Source organism: Lissotriton vulgaris, chromosome 12 (assembly GCF_964263255.1).
Source record: "Lissotriton vulgaris chromosome 12, aLisVul1.2, whole genome shotgun sequence".
NCBI classification, from domain to species: Eukaryota; Metazoa; Chordata; class Amphibia; order Caudata; family Salamandridae; genus Lissotriton; species Lissotriton vulgaris.
The window spans coordinates 120727315-120748543 of record NC_141700.1 but is presented as its reverse complement, the minus strand read 5'-3'; the positions used below and the strand labels follow the sequence as shown (position 1 = coordinate 120748543).

The 21229-nt window shown below is 44.6% G+C and overlaps 1 protein-coding gene across 7 annotated transcripts in view; it reads right to left on the bottom strand.

Annotated features, from left to right (window-relative positions):
- Positions 1 to 21229, bottom strand: part of SIRPB2 (signal regulatory protein beta 2) — a 620501-nt gene that overhangs the window by 337385 nt on the left and 261887 nt on the right. The window contains exon 1 of one of the 7 annotated variants that reach the window (XM_086947487.1): positions 11115 to 11191. The exons of the other annotated variants lie outside the window; for them this stretch is intronic. Within the exon in view, the coding sequence (XP_086803613.1) occupies positions 11115 to 11163 (49 nt within the window). The 5' untranslated portion in view covers positions 11164 to 11191. Of the gene's footprint in view, positions 1 to 11114; positions 11192 to 21229 lie in introns of those variants that run through there. 7 annotated transcript variants of the gene reach the window in all.

The following is a 21229-nucleotide window of genomic DNA, read 5'->3' as shown; positions in this document are numbered from 1 at the left end:
TGTAGGTTTGCTAAGTGGAGGTCTGGGGCGGAAGAAGGTGGAGAACCGCCAGTTCAGCGATATTAGGAAGTGATCTGACCATGGTATCGGAGTGGGACCTAAGATTGTAAGGTCAGGGATGTTGGAAAAAATAGGGTCCAAGAGGTGCCCTAGCGTATGGGTGGGAAGCAGACTTTCCAGTTTAAGTTGATGGGTTTCAAGATCTAGTAGCAGATCCGAAGCTAGTTTATCTTCCCCCTTATCAAAATGGATATTAAGATCTCCTAAGATCATAAAGTTAGAGTGGGTGGCAACCAGTGTGCCTGAATGTTCCAGAAGTGATCTACAGAATTGTCCTATAGGGCCCGGCGGGCGGTAGATAAGAAGTCCAGAGAGAGATTTACATGAGGAGACTTGAATCAAAAATAGAACATTTTCGCAGTCAGAGAGGGGGCTGCCTTGCAAACGGCAGGAGAGATGGTCCCTATAGATTATAGCGATACCCCCACCCTTCCCTTTTAATCGGTCTACATGTTGAATAAGAAAGCCTGGTGGGAGAGACTTAATGATGTCTGGGTCTGAGTCTGGTCCTAACCATGTTTCTGTCAGGAAGAGGATTTCCAACTGGAGGTCTTCTAGGATTCGGTAGATTTTTTTCAGCATGTTTTGGAAGCGATCTACAATTGACTAGGGCCATACGTATTGAGGTGGAAATAGCTCGCAAAGGCTCATTCAACTTAAGCCTATAAGGGCAGTGCCGGCAATGGTTGGAGGGACTATCTCCTGACATAGAATGTAAGCAGGGGGATGCTACCTTCTGTCTCATGTGCACCAGAGCTTCTCTGGAGTATTTGAATGAGAATTGGTGAAATCCTCCCGTGGCCCCGGGCTCTGAGCTCTGCCTAGCACGAACGGGCGCAGACAGGCTTACCTCTGGCGCACCTCTGAGGTATGAAGAGCAATTAGACAAATAGTTACAAATATAAAAATATTTAAAAAACATAGATGTGAGAAGTTGGCCTGATGTATGATGTCCACAATTCTGTGGGCACCTTGTATCAGTCCAAACAATCCCTTATGGTGGTGGTTGTAAAGTCAACCTTATAGACAAGCTATCCTAGTGGTAGCATGGACCAGCAGTCTTAGGCTAAACTCAAGAGGGCATGTGAAGCCAGCTGTTTTACCATATGCAATCCTGTAATATCAAATGAAAGGACAACACACAAGTTATATATTATGAAAATATATGTATTTATTACTAGAATAATCCTCTGTACTCTTTATGAGTATAGAAGCACAAGCGTTTAAACAAAAGCACAGTTAAACATTCAAAAGTTGCACAATTTTGGATAGGCCCGGTTGCCACTCAAACCATATACTAAAATAGTGGTATAAGTACCACCTCTCGAACAATGGTAAGGCCTAGGGCATTGTGAATCACTGGGGCTACTCGGGACTAGCAGTGATGAAGTCGGGAGAGGCCCGCGGGACACGGGTGCAGTGCCTAAAGCACACGCATGCACCAATGCAAAGTCAATGGCGCGTAAAAGTTAAAGAGTTACTGATTTGGAAGTCTTCCGACTGGACTAGAATTACCACACTTAAAACTAGGACACTAGAGGTGTAAACCACTACAGGAGCACCGTTGTTAGTTCGTTACCTCACCCACAGGAAGCGGGTGCATAGGTGCCAAAGTGTGTCGGGTTTCGTCGTGTAGATCCATGGAGCCTGGTGATGAAGATGCTGATGGCTGCCGGAAGGGAAGAGTCCAGTTGGATCTAAGGGTGGATCGAAGATGTAGAGTACCTGAAAGCAGAGGAGACAGAGTCTGGGTCACTAGCCAGTGACCAGGATGGAACCAGGAAGGAACCAGGCAATGTCGGGCGCAATCAGGTGATTGTCATGAAGCTTGTCTCCGCTGCCACGTGGACTCTGGGGCATCAACGATGACCAGGAGTAGAGCACGAGCTGTCCCACAGAGGCTCTCACTGTCGGCGGTGTCGGCTTCCGGATCAGAGGTAACAAGCCTTGGCAAGTGCAACCCACGCAGGATTGGAAGATTGCTTCTTACTCAGAACAGCAAGGTCAGAGCGGTGGCTCCTTTTCAGGGCAGCAAGGGCAAATCTGGAGCAACCAGACTAGCAGTGTAAATTTCAAGGTTCGTCAGTTCTGGGGCCACTAGCCAACGGGCAAGCGACCGGACCAACGCGTCAAGCAGAAAAATGCAAAAGGGCCCCACGCAGCACTCGATGAGTGTGGAGGGGAGATCTTCAGTGCACCAACTGCTCGGGGCTGAGGCTTCTCAAACCTCAATGCACAGCTTCGAGGGTGCCTCAGAAGCTGCACGGTCAGCACTTTGCAGTCTTTCCAAGATGGCCGGCTCCACGCTCCACGTCACCTCCACAGGTCTCAGATTCACTTGGACTGTGGATCAGGCTATTAGAAGTCAGGGAAGCTGGGTCTTGTTGATCTCTGTTGCTCGAGTACTGGTGGGAACTGCAACAAAGCAAACCGTTGGGCGCTGGATGGTCCCTGTTTGCACAGGGTGGTCACTCTTTGACCACAAGGGAGATTCTTCAGTCTTCCACGTCGAGTGGGATGTCGAAGGGTCCAGAGTTCGGTATCAAAGTTTCGTTCAGCATAATCTAAGGCTCCTGGGCACAGCTCCTACCTTTATTCCAAATCAAGGGGCTGCATTACCTGCTACGTCCGTCCTATGGGTGGAACCCAGGAAGGGGGTGGTTACACCCCTTTCCCTTTGTCCAGTTTCGCGCCAGAGTGGGGACTGGAGTGTCCCAGCACCGGTTTGAACTGCACTATGCACGGGAATTCTTTCTGCTCCCCAGGCAGTGTCTAGTTTCATTCAACCCTCCCTGCTACAATCCACTAGCTCCTGTCTGGGGTGGTGTAACACCTCCCTGTGACAGGATATCTATTGTCCAGGCCTCCCCTGCTGGAGTTTCGGTCAGCAGCAGGAGGCCAGACTCGTGTCTGTGGCAGCAGCGTCCATTTTGTGATGCTGGGGCTTTGGTTAGATTTAACCGCGTTTAGTTAAAGTAACATGTCTTCTCCCTCTAGAAGGGTGGAATGCTACCCCCATCGCCAGGACTGGCAAGGGGGTAGTATTCCAAAGCGTATGACACCTTACATGACATGTTTTGATAAAGCCAAACCAGAGTTAGCAAATAACCGTGAGGATTATAATGCACTTAAGAGTATATGATATGGCAATATCCCGGAACAGCTAAGGGAATTGGTCCCGACAGTTGCAGACAGGCTCAGCTCATGCTAGAGCACCATCTCACATAAAACCAAGCACTCTGCCTCCAGGATTGTTAAGGCCTGCCATAGGAGTGACTTATAGGTATATATATGTCCAGATATAGGTGTAGATATAGGTATACTATATCTAAGCAAGGGGTCATTACACGACCTTGCCCCAGCTGAATGATCAGCCAGTTGTGTCAGTTTGGATAGCCAGCCAGGGGTGGCAAAAGATATGCTGCAGCCCCTGGTAGGCCTTGGATACACCTATGCCCTGGGCACCTATAGTGCACTGTACAGGGGCTGATAAGGTGAACCAATGTCCAATTGGGTATGTACCTAAAGTACATGGATGTGAATTTAGCGAGAGAACAGCAGGCTGTGGGTCTGATTAGCAGGCCCACAGCCACATTAAGTCGAAAACCAGTGAAGCAAAAAGCAAAAATCTGGGGTGACCATAGGAAAGCAGACCCTACTCTCCTACAATAGATAAGAAAGTTTATATAAAACGAGGCCTGGGCATAAAATTCGCTCCGCTAACAGAGTTTTTGGAGTTTTGGCCACTCTGTGTTCCGCATAGAGCGCGGATTTCTGAAAAACTCTGCGTTGTGGCGCAGGACAGAGTTTTTACTTTTGCACAGCTTGCCAATGTTAAGTTGGTGAGTGCAAGCCAGGAAAATTGTATGCTAGGCCTTCTCCTGGTGAAATTTCTCAACTCGGGCAGTCGCCGCAGATGGCTACCCCTCGCGTTGAGAAACCTGCCGAACCTCGCCCAGCCCTATATCAAACACTGAATAGTTGCACATTTCTTGCATTTCATACCAAAATAAAACTTTTTTTTTGCCACAGAGAAATGTTCCCAGTACAGTTGAGGGGAAGGAAAAATGTGAAAACTGGAAGCTGCATTCTATTCGACATCTATGAATTCTGAAGGCTTTTAAATCAGTTTGGAATCTGGGTGCACTGCCTGTTCATACGCACAAAGGTTTCGAAATAATATTATCTCAGGTGCAAATCAGCGAGTGGACAAACCTTTAACCACTCGGATTGAGTAGACAAACTACCACTTATCTGACTAACTGGGTTGCCGATGCACTCAAAACACAGTAAAATAAATTGTTAAGTAACAATAAAACAACACTTTAGCAACATAAATGACAGAAGTATTTCAACAGAGCTCTAATGAAGGGTGAATCGTGGGGTCTTTAATGAAGTATACAGCCAGCCGACACGTGTTTCATCGCACTTGCGATTACTCAGGGCTGAAACAAACAGATAATTGACAATAGAGAATGTGTCTCGTATGGATACAATTACAATTAGACCTCGGTGTGTGGTCTGTACATACTTATTTTTAGCTTCTACTGCAGTGAACATACAATAATTCACCTTTTATAGTCTCAGTGCCACCACAACACATCCGTGTCGAAAGTGTGTTGAATGCCGATATTATTAGTCGACGTGTTGGTGACTGGTGAGTTTGTGCTGACACGGTGGTGGAACCTGAATATTCTTCTTGAGACGACTGATATATAACGTCATAATTGTCGTAGCGGAAAAAGTGTTCTATCCGTGTACGACTCATTCATACTACATGCTTGGTGAGTGATGAAAACTGTGACTCAATGCACAGAAAGGACACATACCTAGATGGCTGTGTCAAAGTCAGAAGGTCTGTATATTCAACATAAGGGATGAACAAGAACAAAAAGGGAAAAATCTCATCACTAAATGTCATAGTCACAAATAATGAGGCAAGAAACACAAAAGTAGTGAGGCTGTAAAAACAAAGGAATGGAAGCTCACCGCTCAGCTGTTGATAATTCCGACCCAGCCGGGCCCGTGACCGATGGTACTCGGTATGAGTATATACGATGCAGGGTAAGGTTCTCGATTCTGTAACTAGACCAAATGTATTGAGTCACTATCCGTAAGTTGGAATCTAATTGTTTCGAGCTTAAATAAATGGTCATCTGAATTGTGAATCTGGTACCAAAGCTTATATAAGGAATGTGAAAATCAAAAAGAACATTGTAACCGATTGTTAACGGGCATGATCAACTTGTAGACACTTTCGACCCCTACCCCAAATTACCACTAGGGTAAATAACATATTCGTTGAGGTAGGATCAGGGATATCCTTCACAAACAGTATTTAGTAGTTTGAAAAAGACTTACATGTCAGAACTATCGCTGGTTCTATGAAGCTCGGAGGTCACAATATTTAGCAGTTCCAAATTTGTAGAAAGGCGTCGAACAGGGTGCTGTTCTGAAAAGATTAGGGGCCCCGGTAAGAGTTTGCCCAATTTATACTATAAACGACAGGAAAGTCACTGGGGTAAAGGATTTAATTGGCTTACCAACTCAATGGTTTCGATCCTCGTTTTTATGCCGAGTATGGCTCCAAAAACGACGGGGAACCCCAAGCTGAAATGACACCAAATTTTGATGGGGTCAAACTCCCCGTGCAATTCAAAATGTTCAATTCCTTGTAAGGAATGTCAGACACGATATTGGTTCTATCTTTCTTTCTTACCTGTGTAAAGCTGTGGAGCGGCGTGTAGCGCGTCCTGACCTCCGAGCTGTGTTCCTGTTTGGACACGTGACCGGGTCTCTCAAGACGTTATATACGTCACTGCGCTACGTGTCCGGTCGACTAGACCGGTGTGTTTGTTATGGTCACGTCCATGTTGGGTTCACAACTGAGCCCAAATATTATTCCTTGTTAAGCGCTAGTGGGATGATGCTGATAATCAATGATCGCTATTCTGACGCTCATATTTGTTGGATGGTCAATGGATCGTGTTACGATGTTAGAGAAAGGAAAGAAGATCTCGGTGAACCTCCAGGTGAACTGGATTGTGAGCACCGTGAATCAACATGGTCAATCTCCCGGTGCATATCCCAGTCATACGTGAATATAAAATACATTCAATTATCAAATCCGAATCACGATCATAGTTGTCTATTTACATATATGACATCCATTAATCTCAGAATTATGTGTTCAGAAAGTCATGAACAAGAGTATAGTAGAGTACAGGAGAGTTATCATAACATGAAGGATTGGCAATTTTTCATAAGTAATGTAACCTATTGACAAACACAGATCTACATACAGTGCGGATGTGTTACAGTATTATATCTACGGTTTACATATTCATTGCTCAATCTCCCAGGAAATATTGCATCTCCTGGTCATAATTGAGTCCTAGTTCTACCGACTTCAGACGCATGATCCAAGTTGCCTCAGTGCGTCTGAGTCTCAGTTCACTGTTTCCACCTCTGATTCAATGCCAAAGAATTTGACCATCTTGTTGGTCTTGTCTTTCTGGCAGGAGGCTACATGTAGGGCTACGGGGTATTTAGGATCACAGTTCAATATTGCCCTTATATGTTCCATCATTCTCTCTTTGATTTGTCTGATGGTGCTTCCCACGTAAACCTTTCCACATTCCGGAAGAGTCTCACCAAGCATTGGGGTTTATTGAAATCAGAGAGAGCTCTGACTAATCACATTACAGACAGACCTCAAATTTCTTTTAGAAGAGGCAACACACTAAGGAGCAAATTGAGTCCTACTGTGCCTCGAGACACAATATGCACTACTTGGATGACACAACATAGCCAAGGTTTTTACAAATGCGGATTCTGCAGCATGTGCAAATGGGCCAAACATGGCACAACTCAATTTATTGGTCCAGATGGTGTTTCCTTCGTCATTAAGAACAACATTAATTGTACAACTAGATTTGTGATTTACATTATAGAATGTGAATGTGGAAAGTTTTAAGTGGGAAGCACCATCAGACAACTCAAAGAGAGAATGATGGAACATATAAGGGCAATATTGAACTATGATCCTAAATACCACGTAGCCCTACATGTAGCCTCCTGCCAGAAAGACAAGACCAACAAAATGGACAAATTCTTTGGCATTGAAACAGTCCATCAGGACGTCAGAGGTGGAAACCGTGAACTGAGACTCAGACGCACTGAGGCAACTTGGATCATGCGTCTGAAGTCGGTAGAACTAGGACTCAATTATGACCAGGAGATGCAATATTTCCTGGGAGATTGAGCAATGAATATGTAAACCGTAGATATAATACTGTAACACATCCGCACTGTATGTAGATCTGTGTTTGTCAATAGGTTACATTACTTATGAAAAATTGCCAATCCTTCATGTTATGATAACTCTCCTGTACTCTACTGTACTCTTGTTCATGACTTTCTGAACACATAATTCTGAGATTAATGGATGTCATATATGTAAATAGACAACTATGATCGTGATTCGGATTTGACAATTGAATGTATTTTATATTCACGTATGACTGGGATATGTACCGGGAGATTGACCATGTCTATTCACGGTGCTCACAATCCAGTTCACCTGGAGGTTCACCGAGATCTTCTTTCCTTTCTCTAACATCGTAACACGATCCATTGACCATCCAACAAATATGAGCGTCAGAATAGCGATCATTGATTATCAGCATCATCCCACTAGCGCTTAACAAGGAATAATATTTGGGCTCAGTTGTGAACCCAATATGGACGTGACCATAACAAACACACTGGTCTAGTCGACCGGGCACGTAGCGCAGTGACGTATATAACGTCTTGAGAGACATGGTCACGTGTCCAAACAGGAAGACAGCTCGGAGGTCAGGACGCGCTACACGCCGCTCCACAGCTTTACACAGGTAAGAAAGAAAGATTGAACCAATATCGTGTCTGACATTCCTTACAAGGGATTGAACATTTTGAATTGCACGAGGAGTTTGACCCCATCAAAATTTGGTGTCATTTCAGCCTGGGGTTCCCCGTCGTTTTTGGAGCCATACTCGGCATAAAAACGAGGATCGAAACCATTGAGTTGGTAAGCCAATTAAATCCTTTACCCCAGTGACGATCCTGTCGTTTATAGTATAAATTGGGCAAACTCTTACCGGGGCCCCTAATCTTTTCAGAACAGCACCCTGTTCGACGCCTTTCTACAAATTTGGAACTGCTAAATATTGTGACCTCCGAGCTTCATAGAACCAGCGATAGTTCTGACATGTAAGTCTTTTTCAAACTACTAAATACTGTTTGTGAAGGATATCCCTGATCCTACCTCAACGAATATGTTATTTACCCTAGTGGTAATTTGGGGTAGGGGTCGAAAGTGTCTACAAGTTGATCATGCCCGTTAACAATCGGTTACGATGTTCTTTTTGATTTTCACATTCCTTATATAAGCTTTGGTACCAGATTCACAATTCAGATGACCATTTATTTAAGCTCGAAACAATTAGATTCCGACTTACGGATAGTGACTCAATACATTTGGTCTAGTTGCAGAATTGAGAACCTTACCCTGCATCGTATATACTCATACCGAGTACCATCGGTCACGGGCCCGGCTGGGTCGGAATTATCACCAGCTGAGCGGTGAGCTTCCATTCCTTTGTTTTTACAGCCTCACTACTTTTGTGTTTCTTGCCTCATTATTTGTGACTATGACATTTAGTGATGAGATGTTTCCCTTTTTGTTCTTGTTCATCCCTTATGTTGAATATACAGACCTTCTGACTTTGACACAGCCATCTAGGTATGTGTCCTTTCTGTGCATTGAGTCACAGTTTTCATCACTCACCAAGCATGTAGTATGAATGAGTCGTACACGGATAGAACACTTTTTCCGCTACGACAATTATGACGTTATATATCAGTCGTCTCAAGAAGAATATTCAGGTTCCACCACCGTGTCAGCACAAACTCACCAGTCACCAACACGTTGACTAATAATATCGGCATTCAACACACTTTCGACACGGATGTGTTGTGGTGGCACTGAGACTATAAAAGGTGAATTATTGTACGTTCACTGCAGTAGAAGCTAAAAATAAGTATGTACAGACCACACACCGAGGTCTAATTGTAATTGTATCCATACGAGACACATGCTCTATTGTCAATTATCTGTTTGTTTCAGCCCTGAGGAATCGCAAGTGCGATGAAACACGTGTCGGCTGGCTGTATACTTCATTAAAGACTCCACGATTCACCCTTCATTGGAGCTCTGTTGAAATACTTCTGTCATTTATGTTGCTAAAGTGTTGTTTTATTGTTACTTAACAATTTATTTTACTGTGTTTTGAGTGCATCGGCAACCCAGTTAGTCAGATAAGTGGTAGTTTTTCTATTCGACATCTGTCAAAGTTGCTCCAGTGTTAAACTATCGGCCATCCATGACCTTTCAGCCGACCACATGTTGCATTCTGGGGCTTGTGGTTTTGCCTTTAACTATTCCATTTGTGTCTCAATATTGCAACACACAGGGAGATGTTGGCTAAGAAGCCAGGCCTGGCTGAAGGTGTCACACGTGACATGGAGCCACTTGGCTGTTAATGTTAGTTGGAGCAGCCAAGTCAACTTTTAAGTAACTACACACAAGTCAGGCGCACACCTGCTAACGCCTTCAAAACGGCTCTTAATATGTGCGGATGCCACAATCCCAACCTTGGTGTTGCATCAGTTGACACGGTTGAGAACCACCACTGAGACTGCTGCTCCACCTTGATTAAACTTGTAGTTTTGACATCAAGTGAGGGATAGTGGAGGCCTATGACCTAACCCTGACATCACTTCCTGTGATGTAATTCCGCATGTCGCTGATTGCCTATGCTAATTAGTCCCACTGCCATTGTGCACTGGTATATTTATTAACACATTTGACTAATAAAGCTCCTCGTAAATTAAACACCTTGCTCTGTCCTTTGGTGTTAAATGAGGAAAGGAGGAGCCGTCCATGCAGTGACTTAAATGCACACTATGTAACCATGACGCCCCAGGTGAATCCCGGCTTCCCTGATTTACCAATTTGTGTGATCTTGGAGAATTAATTCACTCCCCCTTGCCTTTTTTCCTTGAGAAGCACATTTTCAGTTAGTCAGTCAGTTAGTTCCCCTCAGGGTGTGTGCTGCGTGAGAACCTCTGGAGGCCAGTAATGACTGACTGTCTCACTCACAGCCCCTCTGTGTGGAGAAGGATGATGGGCTTTAGGAAGGTTTCCACAATCATGTTTAGAGCCTTTTATTTCTAATAAATGTCAGGGAAGGTAACTATATAATGTAACATGCTAAAGCGAATCACTTCTGTTGGTGCACGTCAGATATGTCAAATATTTTGATGGCTCGGCTCTTGATCTGGCTCGGCTCTCACCATGAATGTGATGTATTTTTCACCTCTATTCTCGGCACCTGTAAGAAGACAGTGCGCAGTTAAATACGAAATAATATGGACTGATTTATGTTGTTAAACAACCAATAAAATCTTTAACACGCTTTTCTCTCCTTTCCTTGAAACTTTGAGTTACTGTCTTGAGTATTTTGTTGTTGAATTGAGTTGATAGGTTTTTGTCAGGCTCTGTGTCACTGTGGTATCCGTTCACACTATCATACCACTTTGAACAGTAATACTGTGCCGCGTCTGTGATCTTGGCATCTTTTATAATGAGCTGGTACCCGGTTCCCGCGCTGTTCACTGCGGCAGTGAAGTGGTCAGATGACACCCCGGGGCCATATGTAGGGCCGCTAAAGGAGTGATAGCGACTCAGAATGAACTGTGGGGCTTCTCCTGGGGTCTGTCTGTAGAAAAGTACATAATTGGTGTCTTTCACCCCAACCTCACAGCCAATCGTGGCCCTTTGTCCGAGGCTGACCTCAACCGTGGGAGATATCAAAGGTTTCTGAGCCTGAGCATCTGAAAGAGAGAGAAGAAATACAACATTTTATGAATACATAAGGTGAACTCAAGCATAATTATATTTTACGGCTGCCCCAAAACAGGCAAACACACTTCAGATCCTGCATACTTACAGGGTGTCCACAGCAGGACACAGAAGGCCAGGGTCTGCAGCAGCCTCATTCTTTCAGGTCCTGGGGCACCTTTCTGGACCTCGAGCACAGAGATGTACAAAATGCGAAGTCTGAGAAGCTTAATATATGCATCAGTCCCCCAGGGGGACCGAGAGGCAGGTATGCAAATATGAAATGCACTTAACACATCACTGGACCGAAACAGGAACACAGAAACTGACTTTATTCACAGATTTTATTTAAGGTGTTGCTGCCTGCACGTAGGAAATTGTTGCTGCTTTCAATATGTGTAACATTTTTTTAACAATGTATTAATTACATGTACATTTTTTCACAAGTTTGTCAATGTTGTAATTATTTCCGATGCTTGTGAATGGCCAAACCCCTCCTGTTTTTAAAGTATTATACACAGCTTTCGTTAAACTGCAAAGTGACAAAACCCTCTTTGATAATGTTGTGGAAACTCTAACATTTGTGACTCACAAACTCTAGAGAGAACCAGAGTAGACTACCTGCAGGTGTGGGTGTAGTAATGACACAAGACGTTTAAGATGCCCCTTCACAGAACACTACAACTTCTCACTACACCTTCACACTACACCTTCACACTACTCCTTCACACTATTTCACACTACAACTTCACACTACTCATTCACACTACACCTTCACACTACTCCTTCACACTACACCTTCACACTACACCTTCACACTACTCCTTCACACTACACCTTCACACTACTCCTTCACACTACTCCTTCACACTACTCCTTCACACTACACCTTCACACTACACCTTCACACTACTCCACACTACTCCTTCACACTACACCTTCACACTACACCTTCACACTACTCCTTCACACTACTCCTTCACACTACACCTTCACACTACACCTTCACACTATACTTGTCCCTTCCTCTCCTCTGGACTCTGGAGACTCTTCCAGCCAGGGGTCTCTGGCTGTATTCTTTCTTTAAGCTTCAGACGTGTGCAGTGATCCGTTGCCTCTGGCTCATCAGGGGCGGCTCTAGGTTCATGGTGGCCCTGGGCAAGGAACGTAGGTAGGGGGCCCCGGAAGAGGGGGTCCAGGCGGGGCGGAGTGCGGAGGCCAGTGAAGAGGGGGGGTCATGGTGTTTGGAAGTGGTATAGAGCCAGAGGCCACCAAATCCCTGCCAGGGGCCACCACACAAATATGTATCCATCCTCAGAGGATTATTATATTAAGGATATATATTGATGTGGTGGCCCCTGGGGTTTGGTGGCCCTGTGCAGGTGCACAGCTTGCACATGCCTAAGGCCGCCCCTGGGCTCATCTTACGATATATAAGTAAACCACACATACATAAGTACATCCATATATTCCTTCATACTCATGCAGACATATAAACATATATACTATACATATGTATCCTCCACCCGGCACTATTGACCTTTGTACTTCAAGTTCTGGTTCTTTTGATTACCAGCCTAGACCCAAGAATCCTCTAACAAGGGCCTCCCTGTGGGGGCTCCTCTGGCAGACCTGTGGGGGCTCCTCTGGCAGTCCCGTGGGGGCTCCCCTGGCAGTCCCGTGGGGGCTCCTCTGGCAGTCCCGTGGGGGCTCCTCTGGCAGTCCCGTGGGGGCTCCTGTGTCAGACCTGTGGGGGCTCCACAGAGGGTCTCCCGTCTCCTCCAAGGCATAGGTCATCACCTGTAAGCAGCCCTCCTGTGTGCCTGCAGCCTACTGAAGATGAAGCTTGCACTCGGTTGAATTCATATATGTGTACCACAATTACAGAGCATGCATTCAAGACTAAAATGTGTATATTTCCAAAAGTCGAAAGCTAATAGTTGTAGAAAAAAGGTTGAATTTCCCAAAGTATTTTGATATTTGAGTGTCAAATCATGCTGTTTTGAGAAGACTTATTACTAATATTATTACCTTGGTGCTGGAGGTGTCGCTGCTTTGGCTGTTATGAATTACCTATGTACAGGGCCACTGGAATTATGGGATAGGGAAGGGCCAAATTAAGCATCAGGCTTGAGTAAATTATACAGCAACAAAAGCAAATTATGCCGCATAATGCTGCACATTGTGTGATAGTTTTACATCATTATTTTTACACTTGTTTACTCTGTCTGGGCATTTGTTGGACCTCATTAGTACCAGGTTAACACCAAAATATAGCAAAAGGCAACAGAAAGGCGACCCATCAACCTTTGCAAAGGGCTTTCCACTGAGTGTCAACACGTGTTGCTGCATTTGTAGTAACGTTTGAACCGTTTGAGCTAGAAACCAATTATTTATGTTAAAATCTATAGCTTGTGGAGCAGATGATGGATTATGGGGCACATGCTGCAAATGTATAATTATGGTAAATACCCCGCAGCTGCACAATCGCATATATCCTGTGGCCCTACCCATGCAGATACATGGACACTCATACTCTATCTATGAAGGATGGCTCTAAAGTGGACTGGCAGGTCGACCTCAAACAGGTTCCAATACTTCTCCCTAGAACAGAAAAATTCAATTTTATAAAGACAAAATTGAGGTCTAAAAATGTATAAGTTCTCAGGATTGGTGTTCTATTCCTTTTTTTAATGACTATAGAGATATGAAAAAGATGGAGTTATAATTTTCTAATTCTAGTTTAATAGCACAAGAGAACCAAAATCAAAGACGTGTTTCGCATCGCATTTTTTAATTCGGCACTTCTTCAGGTTTTACAAATAACCGTTGTCATGTTATGTAGTTATTCGGAGATAAAAGTAGTGATATATTGTTTCAACATCCAAAAAATACCTAACCATGAGTATGATACTCCGTTCCCCAGTTCTGGCAGGCGGCATCCTGTAGAAATTCCAATTTGTTTTATAAACAACACTTAAGCAAATAATCTCATATTTATGTCTTGAGTGAACATTGAAAAACTCACCCCATCCAGAGGACTCATTACTTTTTTAGACCTCAACGTTGTCTTTATAAAACTCCTTTTAACATTGTTACTCTGTGGTGCAATATAGAACCCCATTGTGTTGGTCAGAACCCTGTACTCCTGCATAAGCTACATACAGCATTTCCCCGGACTATCTGTTACCAGAGTATTCCTGTAGGTTCCTCCACTGTGGTTCTGGGTGGGCTATATTAAGGCACCTACCCCGGCTGCGTGTAAAAAGTACATTCCTATGGAAGGGTGCTCTCCCACTCTGGGTGCAATCTAACTGATGCATTACAAATATTAGAATTCCATCCACACCCCTGAATGGAGACTATGACCCCCAGGTTTTCCAGGTACTGTGTGTGTTGGTTCCACTGTGTCAATCCCAGTTAGTCTGGGCGGAGCACTCAGCACGGTCGCCTCTAACAAGTACATTTCTCTGGGCTGCTTCTCTTCCACTCTTTTCAGGTTCTGCGATGGGTTTTGGATAGGCAGGAAGAATGGCGCTCAGGCTAGTTAACGGTGGAGTGTAAGAGAGAATAGGTGGTTACGTTGCTGCCAGGTCAGGGAAAAACCCGGATAACCCCTGCATATATGTGAGTACGAACCCACACAGCAAATTAAGACCAAGTCCTGGGCACACGTTCAAGAATGAAGGTTTAGGGTGTCAATGCACAAATGTAGTACTTAAATTAAATGGAAATTGCAAAAGGTCGACACCAGAAGTCTCATATAATAGGTAATGTTTATACACGTCTTGAAGAATATTAAATAAGTACACCAGCCTCTGTCCCACTCATTAGTGGGTGTTTAGAGCATCTCCCATGGCTGCCTGGCACCAGTCCAGGGTATTCCTGTTGCTGCTCCTCTGCCACACCTGGGTGGCCTCCACAGAGCACCCCCCCTTATACCAGCATTGTGTTCAGAGGTCAAAGGTGCAGCTGTCAGCTGAGGCTGAGGTGACTGTGCCTGACCCTGAGTGAACCAGGGACACCAGTGCTCTGGTGAAGGAAATAAAGCATAGTCACCTCAAAGTACTGTTTATTTCCAGGTTCTGCATCACTTTGACAAATCAGAAACAAAGACAATCTGCCGATGCCCCTGGGCTATCACCAAAGTGACCGGAGAACAGTAAAATGTAAATCACCCAAAAATCAATCTCAAACCCGTCTGATTCCAAGCAACTTTCATACATTTTATCCAAACAGAAATAAAAGGCCCTCTGACATCTTTTGACACTATTAGGGAGTTCTCTTGTTTTTATCAAATGGGACACGGAAAGCTGGTATTTCTTTTTATGGAAAACATGAAACCACATGTTCCTGACAGCAAACGATTGTTGGGTAAAATCAAGACCTGGTAATAGTGTCAATCTTGACCCTTGGCTGCTGCCTTTGCCCCTTTGCTCCAGTTCTGAAGTCACCTGCTCTGGGGCTGTCATTGGTAGTCAGGCGGCTTTCACTAGGGGTCTGGTGGATCCTCAGTTGGCGTGATGCCCCTCCAGATTTTAAGACTCCTGATGCGCCCACCATACACACTGCGGGATCAGCTGGCCGAGTTGTACCAGGTGTGAATCCGCGTCCAGTTTAACCCTCAGACTGACCGGCGGAGGCGGGATCCGAGCCTCAGCCCGGCCGCCATTATACCCACTGCCAAAGCATTGGAGGAGCTTGAAAGTTCACATCAGACCCTGCATCTCCCACCCCGCGTGTGACCCACTGTTGACCTCTGCTCAGTTCTACCACCGGCTCAGAGCAGGCGGTAAATCCGAGTGCAACTTCCCTGGAATCAGGGAAAACAGCCAAAAAAGAACCCAGTCATTCTGGCCCACATGCATCAAGGGTTTTTGGAGTCGCAAACGGTGCGATTCCTTAAAATCGTCCGTTTGCGATTCCAAAATCCATTTTTGGAATGCATCATACATTTTCAGAAATCGCAACATTTTTGTGATTTCTGAAAATGCGATTGCTTTCAAGAAATCGCAAATTTGCGATTTCTTAAAAGCAATGCATGATTAGTTTTACAATTGCGAATTCACAATTACGGTGTCAAATTTACCGAGTGGTTGAACCTCTCGGTTAATTTGCAAAAAGTGTTAAAAACGCAGCAAATGCATTTTTTAAACATTCATGTTACGGACACACATGTCCTTAGGACATGTGTGTGTGCAACATGATGCGAAAACAACATTTCATGGGTGCAGGGGGGGTTCATTTGGACCCCCCTCACCACCCTTGAAATGCAATCAGGATTTGCGATTTTCAAAGTGCGAATTCGTAATTCCCATTGATCCCTATGGGCCTTTTGGCCCATAGGATCAATGTGAATTGCGAATTCGCACTTTGAAAATCGCATAATATTTGCGATTTGGTAGAAATTGCGATTCCTACCGAATCGCAACTAATTTGCAAAAATATTCATGCATCCCGTTTTGCGAATTTTAAAATGCGAATCGCTATTTTTCGCACTTTAGAACTCGCAAAATCCCGGGATGATGCATGTGGGCCTCTGAGTCCCTATGGTTATTCCTAATTCCCGGAGACTTTTCTCATAATTCTGGGATTCAGATGGGGGCAGAGACTGACCAGAACAGTTGCGCCTGATATCCCTCTATCAAAAACCCACCATACTTGTAAAGAGGCCACTGAGGTTCCCAGCCCTTCATTGTATTTGCCCAGTTAGTAACTCACCGCCCTTTACCGCTGAACTGACAGAGATGAAAGCTCTGTAGTCGCCTCCATTCCCACTGCTCTTGCTTCAAACTCAACACAAAAAAACTTTCAAATATTTAATGAGGGGTCATTTATTTTGAAATTCAGATCCTAAATGGCCTGTGACCTTGGGATTCACCTTACTCAAGGAATCCTGTGGGTGGGAGGATGCTAAGAGGATGGTTCAATGACCTGAACTCTCGTCGCGGAGAGTCTGCAGTGTCCTGAAGTTCATGATTCTAGTCCAGGCCTTTCCGTGTCACCCTTCCTTTCTCATGAGGTCAGTATATTGAATACTTTACAATTACAATTGGGTAACACTAATACACAAGGCTTAGAATTAGCAGAAGTGGTGTATGGAGTTCCAAATAAAAAACAAGGTACTATGATTACCGCAAAGTAAGTAACTGATCAATTTAAACTTGAAATTAGCATGTAATGCTTGATGGATCCTCCAAATGTGAGTCATTTGGGAGGTTTATACTCTTCTCTCGAAATGGCTAAACTCAGCGTAGTACCACGTGAAGCCTCTGAAATTTGAATAACACCAGATTAATGTGTGGGTCTGTATTCTAAGGCACCTGAAACTTGATGCTTTATGCATGCTCGCCACTGCCTTTTTACACTCTTTCTCTGACTATGTGAAGGTGATGCTGCTTTTGTGTGGACATTCATAACTGCTAAGTCTCCCAGTAGCAAATGTGTTACTTTAAGTCAGTTATGCCATTTTAACAGACATCATGTTGTGTTCTGGGACTTGACATTTGGCTGTTACCATTTTAACTAGGAGCCCAAAAACCCCAGCAGTAAAGTTCAGTTGGGAAAAATGCCTGGATTAGATGAAGATCTTATACATGACAATGGGGCACCTTGCAGTTATGAATTGTTTTTGGTGTGTGACAAGCCCTGTGTCATGTTTTGACACATATTCCAAGTGCATGGTAGCAGCAGTCTTTTCACAGATGCATGAGTGTTTAAAGGTTGGGTTGTTTATCAGTTCACCTGCTATCAATACTGACTTGTTAGAAAAGGGGTTGATGCATCAAAGGGTTTTGTTCATTCTGTTGCTGTGGGTAAATATGATAGTACAGTCCAACAATCAGTGAAAGAATTAAACACTGTGTTAGAAATGGGGGTCTATAGTAGGCAAGGTGGGTACATTTGTCCAAATAGGGACCCTTACTTCTAGTCAGGGTAAGGGGATACACACTTCAGACAACCCCTGCTCACCCCCTGGGTAGCTGGCACGAGCAGACAGACTTTTCCCAAAGGCAATGGGTAAAGTATTTGTACTCAAAACACACAGTAATACAGTGATAATATCACAAATAGACACCACACCAGTTTAGTAAAAATAAAGTATCTTTATCTAAAGTCAACAAGACCAAAAGGACAAACATCCAACATACATGTAATAAGAATATGACTTTAAAATGGTTTAAAAAAACTGGGTCAATAGAAAACTATGGATGCGTGATTTCTCGCAAAGTACCTGTTGTTTCGAAAAAATTTACAAGGCCAAACAGCCGCAAAGATGGGAAGCGTTGAAAAACAAAGAGATGTGTCAGTTCCTGAGACCATGGGGAGTCGATGTGCCAGTTTAGCTGCACTGTAAGAACTGGTCAATTTCCGTTGGGTTCCTCAGGAGCAGTACCCTCAAGAAGCCCACCTTCCAGCAGCCTTGACTCCAGCTTAACTGCACTGAGTATCAAAGTGGCTAGACAGGGGGAAGGGAATTAGGCAGGGTACTGCAGGGAGGGAGACCTGGAATGCAAGGTTGTCCTTGATTAGCTTTCCTTTCGTGCTTAGTAAACTCTTTGACTATATTTAACATGAGTTTAACAATGACAACATACCTGTAAAAGAAGAGCAGGTTATGCATAGAACAGTCGTTGTGTACGTCTTCTCAGGCATCACTGGCAATTTCTGTTCCTATAATTCTCAAGGATATAATGTTATGGCTAAACAACCATGTTTCAAAACAAAGCACACATTCATATGAAGAGCCACCTGGCTTTTCCAATTTCAATCTTTATTTAGGCCGATTTGGCCATCAAACATATACAAAAAGAAACACCTATGAAACATTATAAAACCATCGAAAATAGACAGCAAACACATATTGTACAATTTAAAATCGTTCCACCCTAAGAAATAGGTACTATTGGAGTGAAAACAGATAAAAGACCATACATTTAAAATTGTTAATCTTAAAATTAGGTGGGGAACTACGACTTTAGAATACGGGTGCGAGTATGCCAGACATTTGTGTGAAATTTAGCTAGTGCAAACACAGTTGGGCCCGAGACGTCAGTTTTTAAAATTCTATACATCGGGAGATACTCCCTACAGCCAAAGTTTCTGATGAGTGGTAGGAGCCAATATTTCCTGGCGGCCTTGTAAGTTGGACAAAACAAGACCACATGTAAATCGCTTTCCTCAGCACAAGTACATGCCGGGCATTGCTTAGTAGAGGGCGGAGTTGACCAGGAGCTAGTGTAGGATCGCAGAGGCAGTGTGCCATATCTCCATTGGAGAAATAGCTTCCTGGCCAGCATGGGAGACATAGCATCCAGGACCCTTTCCAGCCTGTAAGAGTCCTTACTTTGCGTGAATACAGATGTTAGTGACCCCTCACCCTGGCAATCTAAGGCCATAGCTAGTTTCTGCTCATGATAAGCATTGGCCAAAGCTCTTCGTGGGATCCTTAGTGAAGCATTAGCTGGATCTGACCACAGGTCGGGGAGCCCCAGTCTCACACAGGACTTTTTTATATATTTTATCCAGGGGATCTGTAAAGCTTTGGGGTGGGTTAGAAACTCCCTCAGTTCCGCCCTGTAGGTAGAAAGTTCTTCACTACTCCATAGCCTTCGCCAGAAGACTATGAGTCTGAGAATTAATTCATCTGCTATTGGTCTCAGTCCCAGATCCATCCTCAAGGGGAGGAGCGGAGTGCAAGACGGGAGTGCAACTATCTGTCTAATAAAATTATTCTCAGTTATAGACAAACTGCGGGAAGATGTGTGACCCCACAGTTCCGCCCCATACATAATAGCACCCCTGGCCTGTGCCTTGTAGATCTGGATGAGCGGCCCCAGCGGACGGTATGTGGAACTCTTCATCATCCGAGCGATGCCGCCAGTGGTCTGCACTAATTTAAGATTAGCCCTAGTCTGGTGTGTTCCCCAGGACATGGTTTCATTCAACGTTACACCCAGGTATTCGAAGGTGGAGACTCTCTCTAAACGTGATGATCCCAGTAGGGGGTTCGGGCGTGATCTTTGGGTTGGGTTCAAGACCATGAACTTAGTTTTTTCAGCATTGATCTCTAACCCCCTTTCTGTGCAGAAAGCCACAAAAGAATCAAGGGTCCTCTGTATCCCCATGGGGGTTTTGGACAGCAGCAGGGTATCATCTGCAAACATGATTGCAGGCACCCTGTGATCGCTATCTAGTCTTTCAGTAACCCTAAAGTCCAGGATAGATGACCAGTTCACTATCTGTACAAGGGCGTATTCCAAGCGGGACTCTCTTCCCACTCTGTTATACGTGGGTTTGCTTGGTACATCAGACTTGATACGCCCGTTGCAAGCTCTGATTCCATGCTTTAGGGTGAGGGCAGTGATCTGCAGTGCTACAGGTGTCCATGCCTTCAGGCGAGGTGCTACTACAGAAGGTACTGACCACCTGGACTCTTCTTCCATGGGGAATCCCTCTAAGAGACCAGCCAGCGGCTCGAAATGAGAATTTAAATCCCCCCCCACTACATAAGGTATGTCTTTTGGAATTTCAGATAAATAAGCTGAAAGCTCATCTATGGTGGAAGATTCTCGCGAAACTCCCACTGGCCTAGAGTAGGTATTTATCAAGGCAAGTTTCGCTAGGTTCGGCCAGGCCAATAGAACCACTAAGATGTCCTCTGATGGCACCGGTAAGCGTGAAGCCTGACACCCTAGGTGGGATGACACCCAAGTTGTGAGTCCACCTGAGGGGCGGCCCTTGCCCTCCCACCTAGCCGGGATGGAAAATGACAGGTAGCCCTGGTGCCTGTATTCTTCCCTTGCCCAGGTCTCCTGGAACATACAAACATCCCCAGACTCGATGTAGGTTACCCAGTCTTGAGTGTCCAGCTTATTGGCTAGGCCAGCCACATTCCACCAGATTAATCTCAGGTGCGCCGGAGCAACAGCGGGGGGGATTGCAGAAGTAGAAATGAGGGGGGAGCCCATGCCAGGTGCTACACCAATTGCTACATCAGGACCATTATCAGAGGTAGGTCTAGTTGGATCGAAAGGTTCACTGAAACCGTTATCAGAGGTCGCAGGATTTAAGTCAGGGTTTGGGGACAGTCAATCAACCCCATCCAGTCCATTCAGACAGTTAAAACGATTATAGTCAAAAAAGGGTGTCTCCGGAGGTCAGTAAACTGGACGTGCAGCATATCCCCTATATCTGGGTCTCCGTTCAACCCTTGTCCAATTA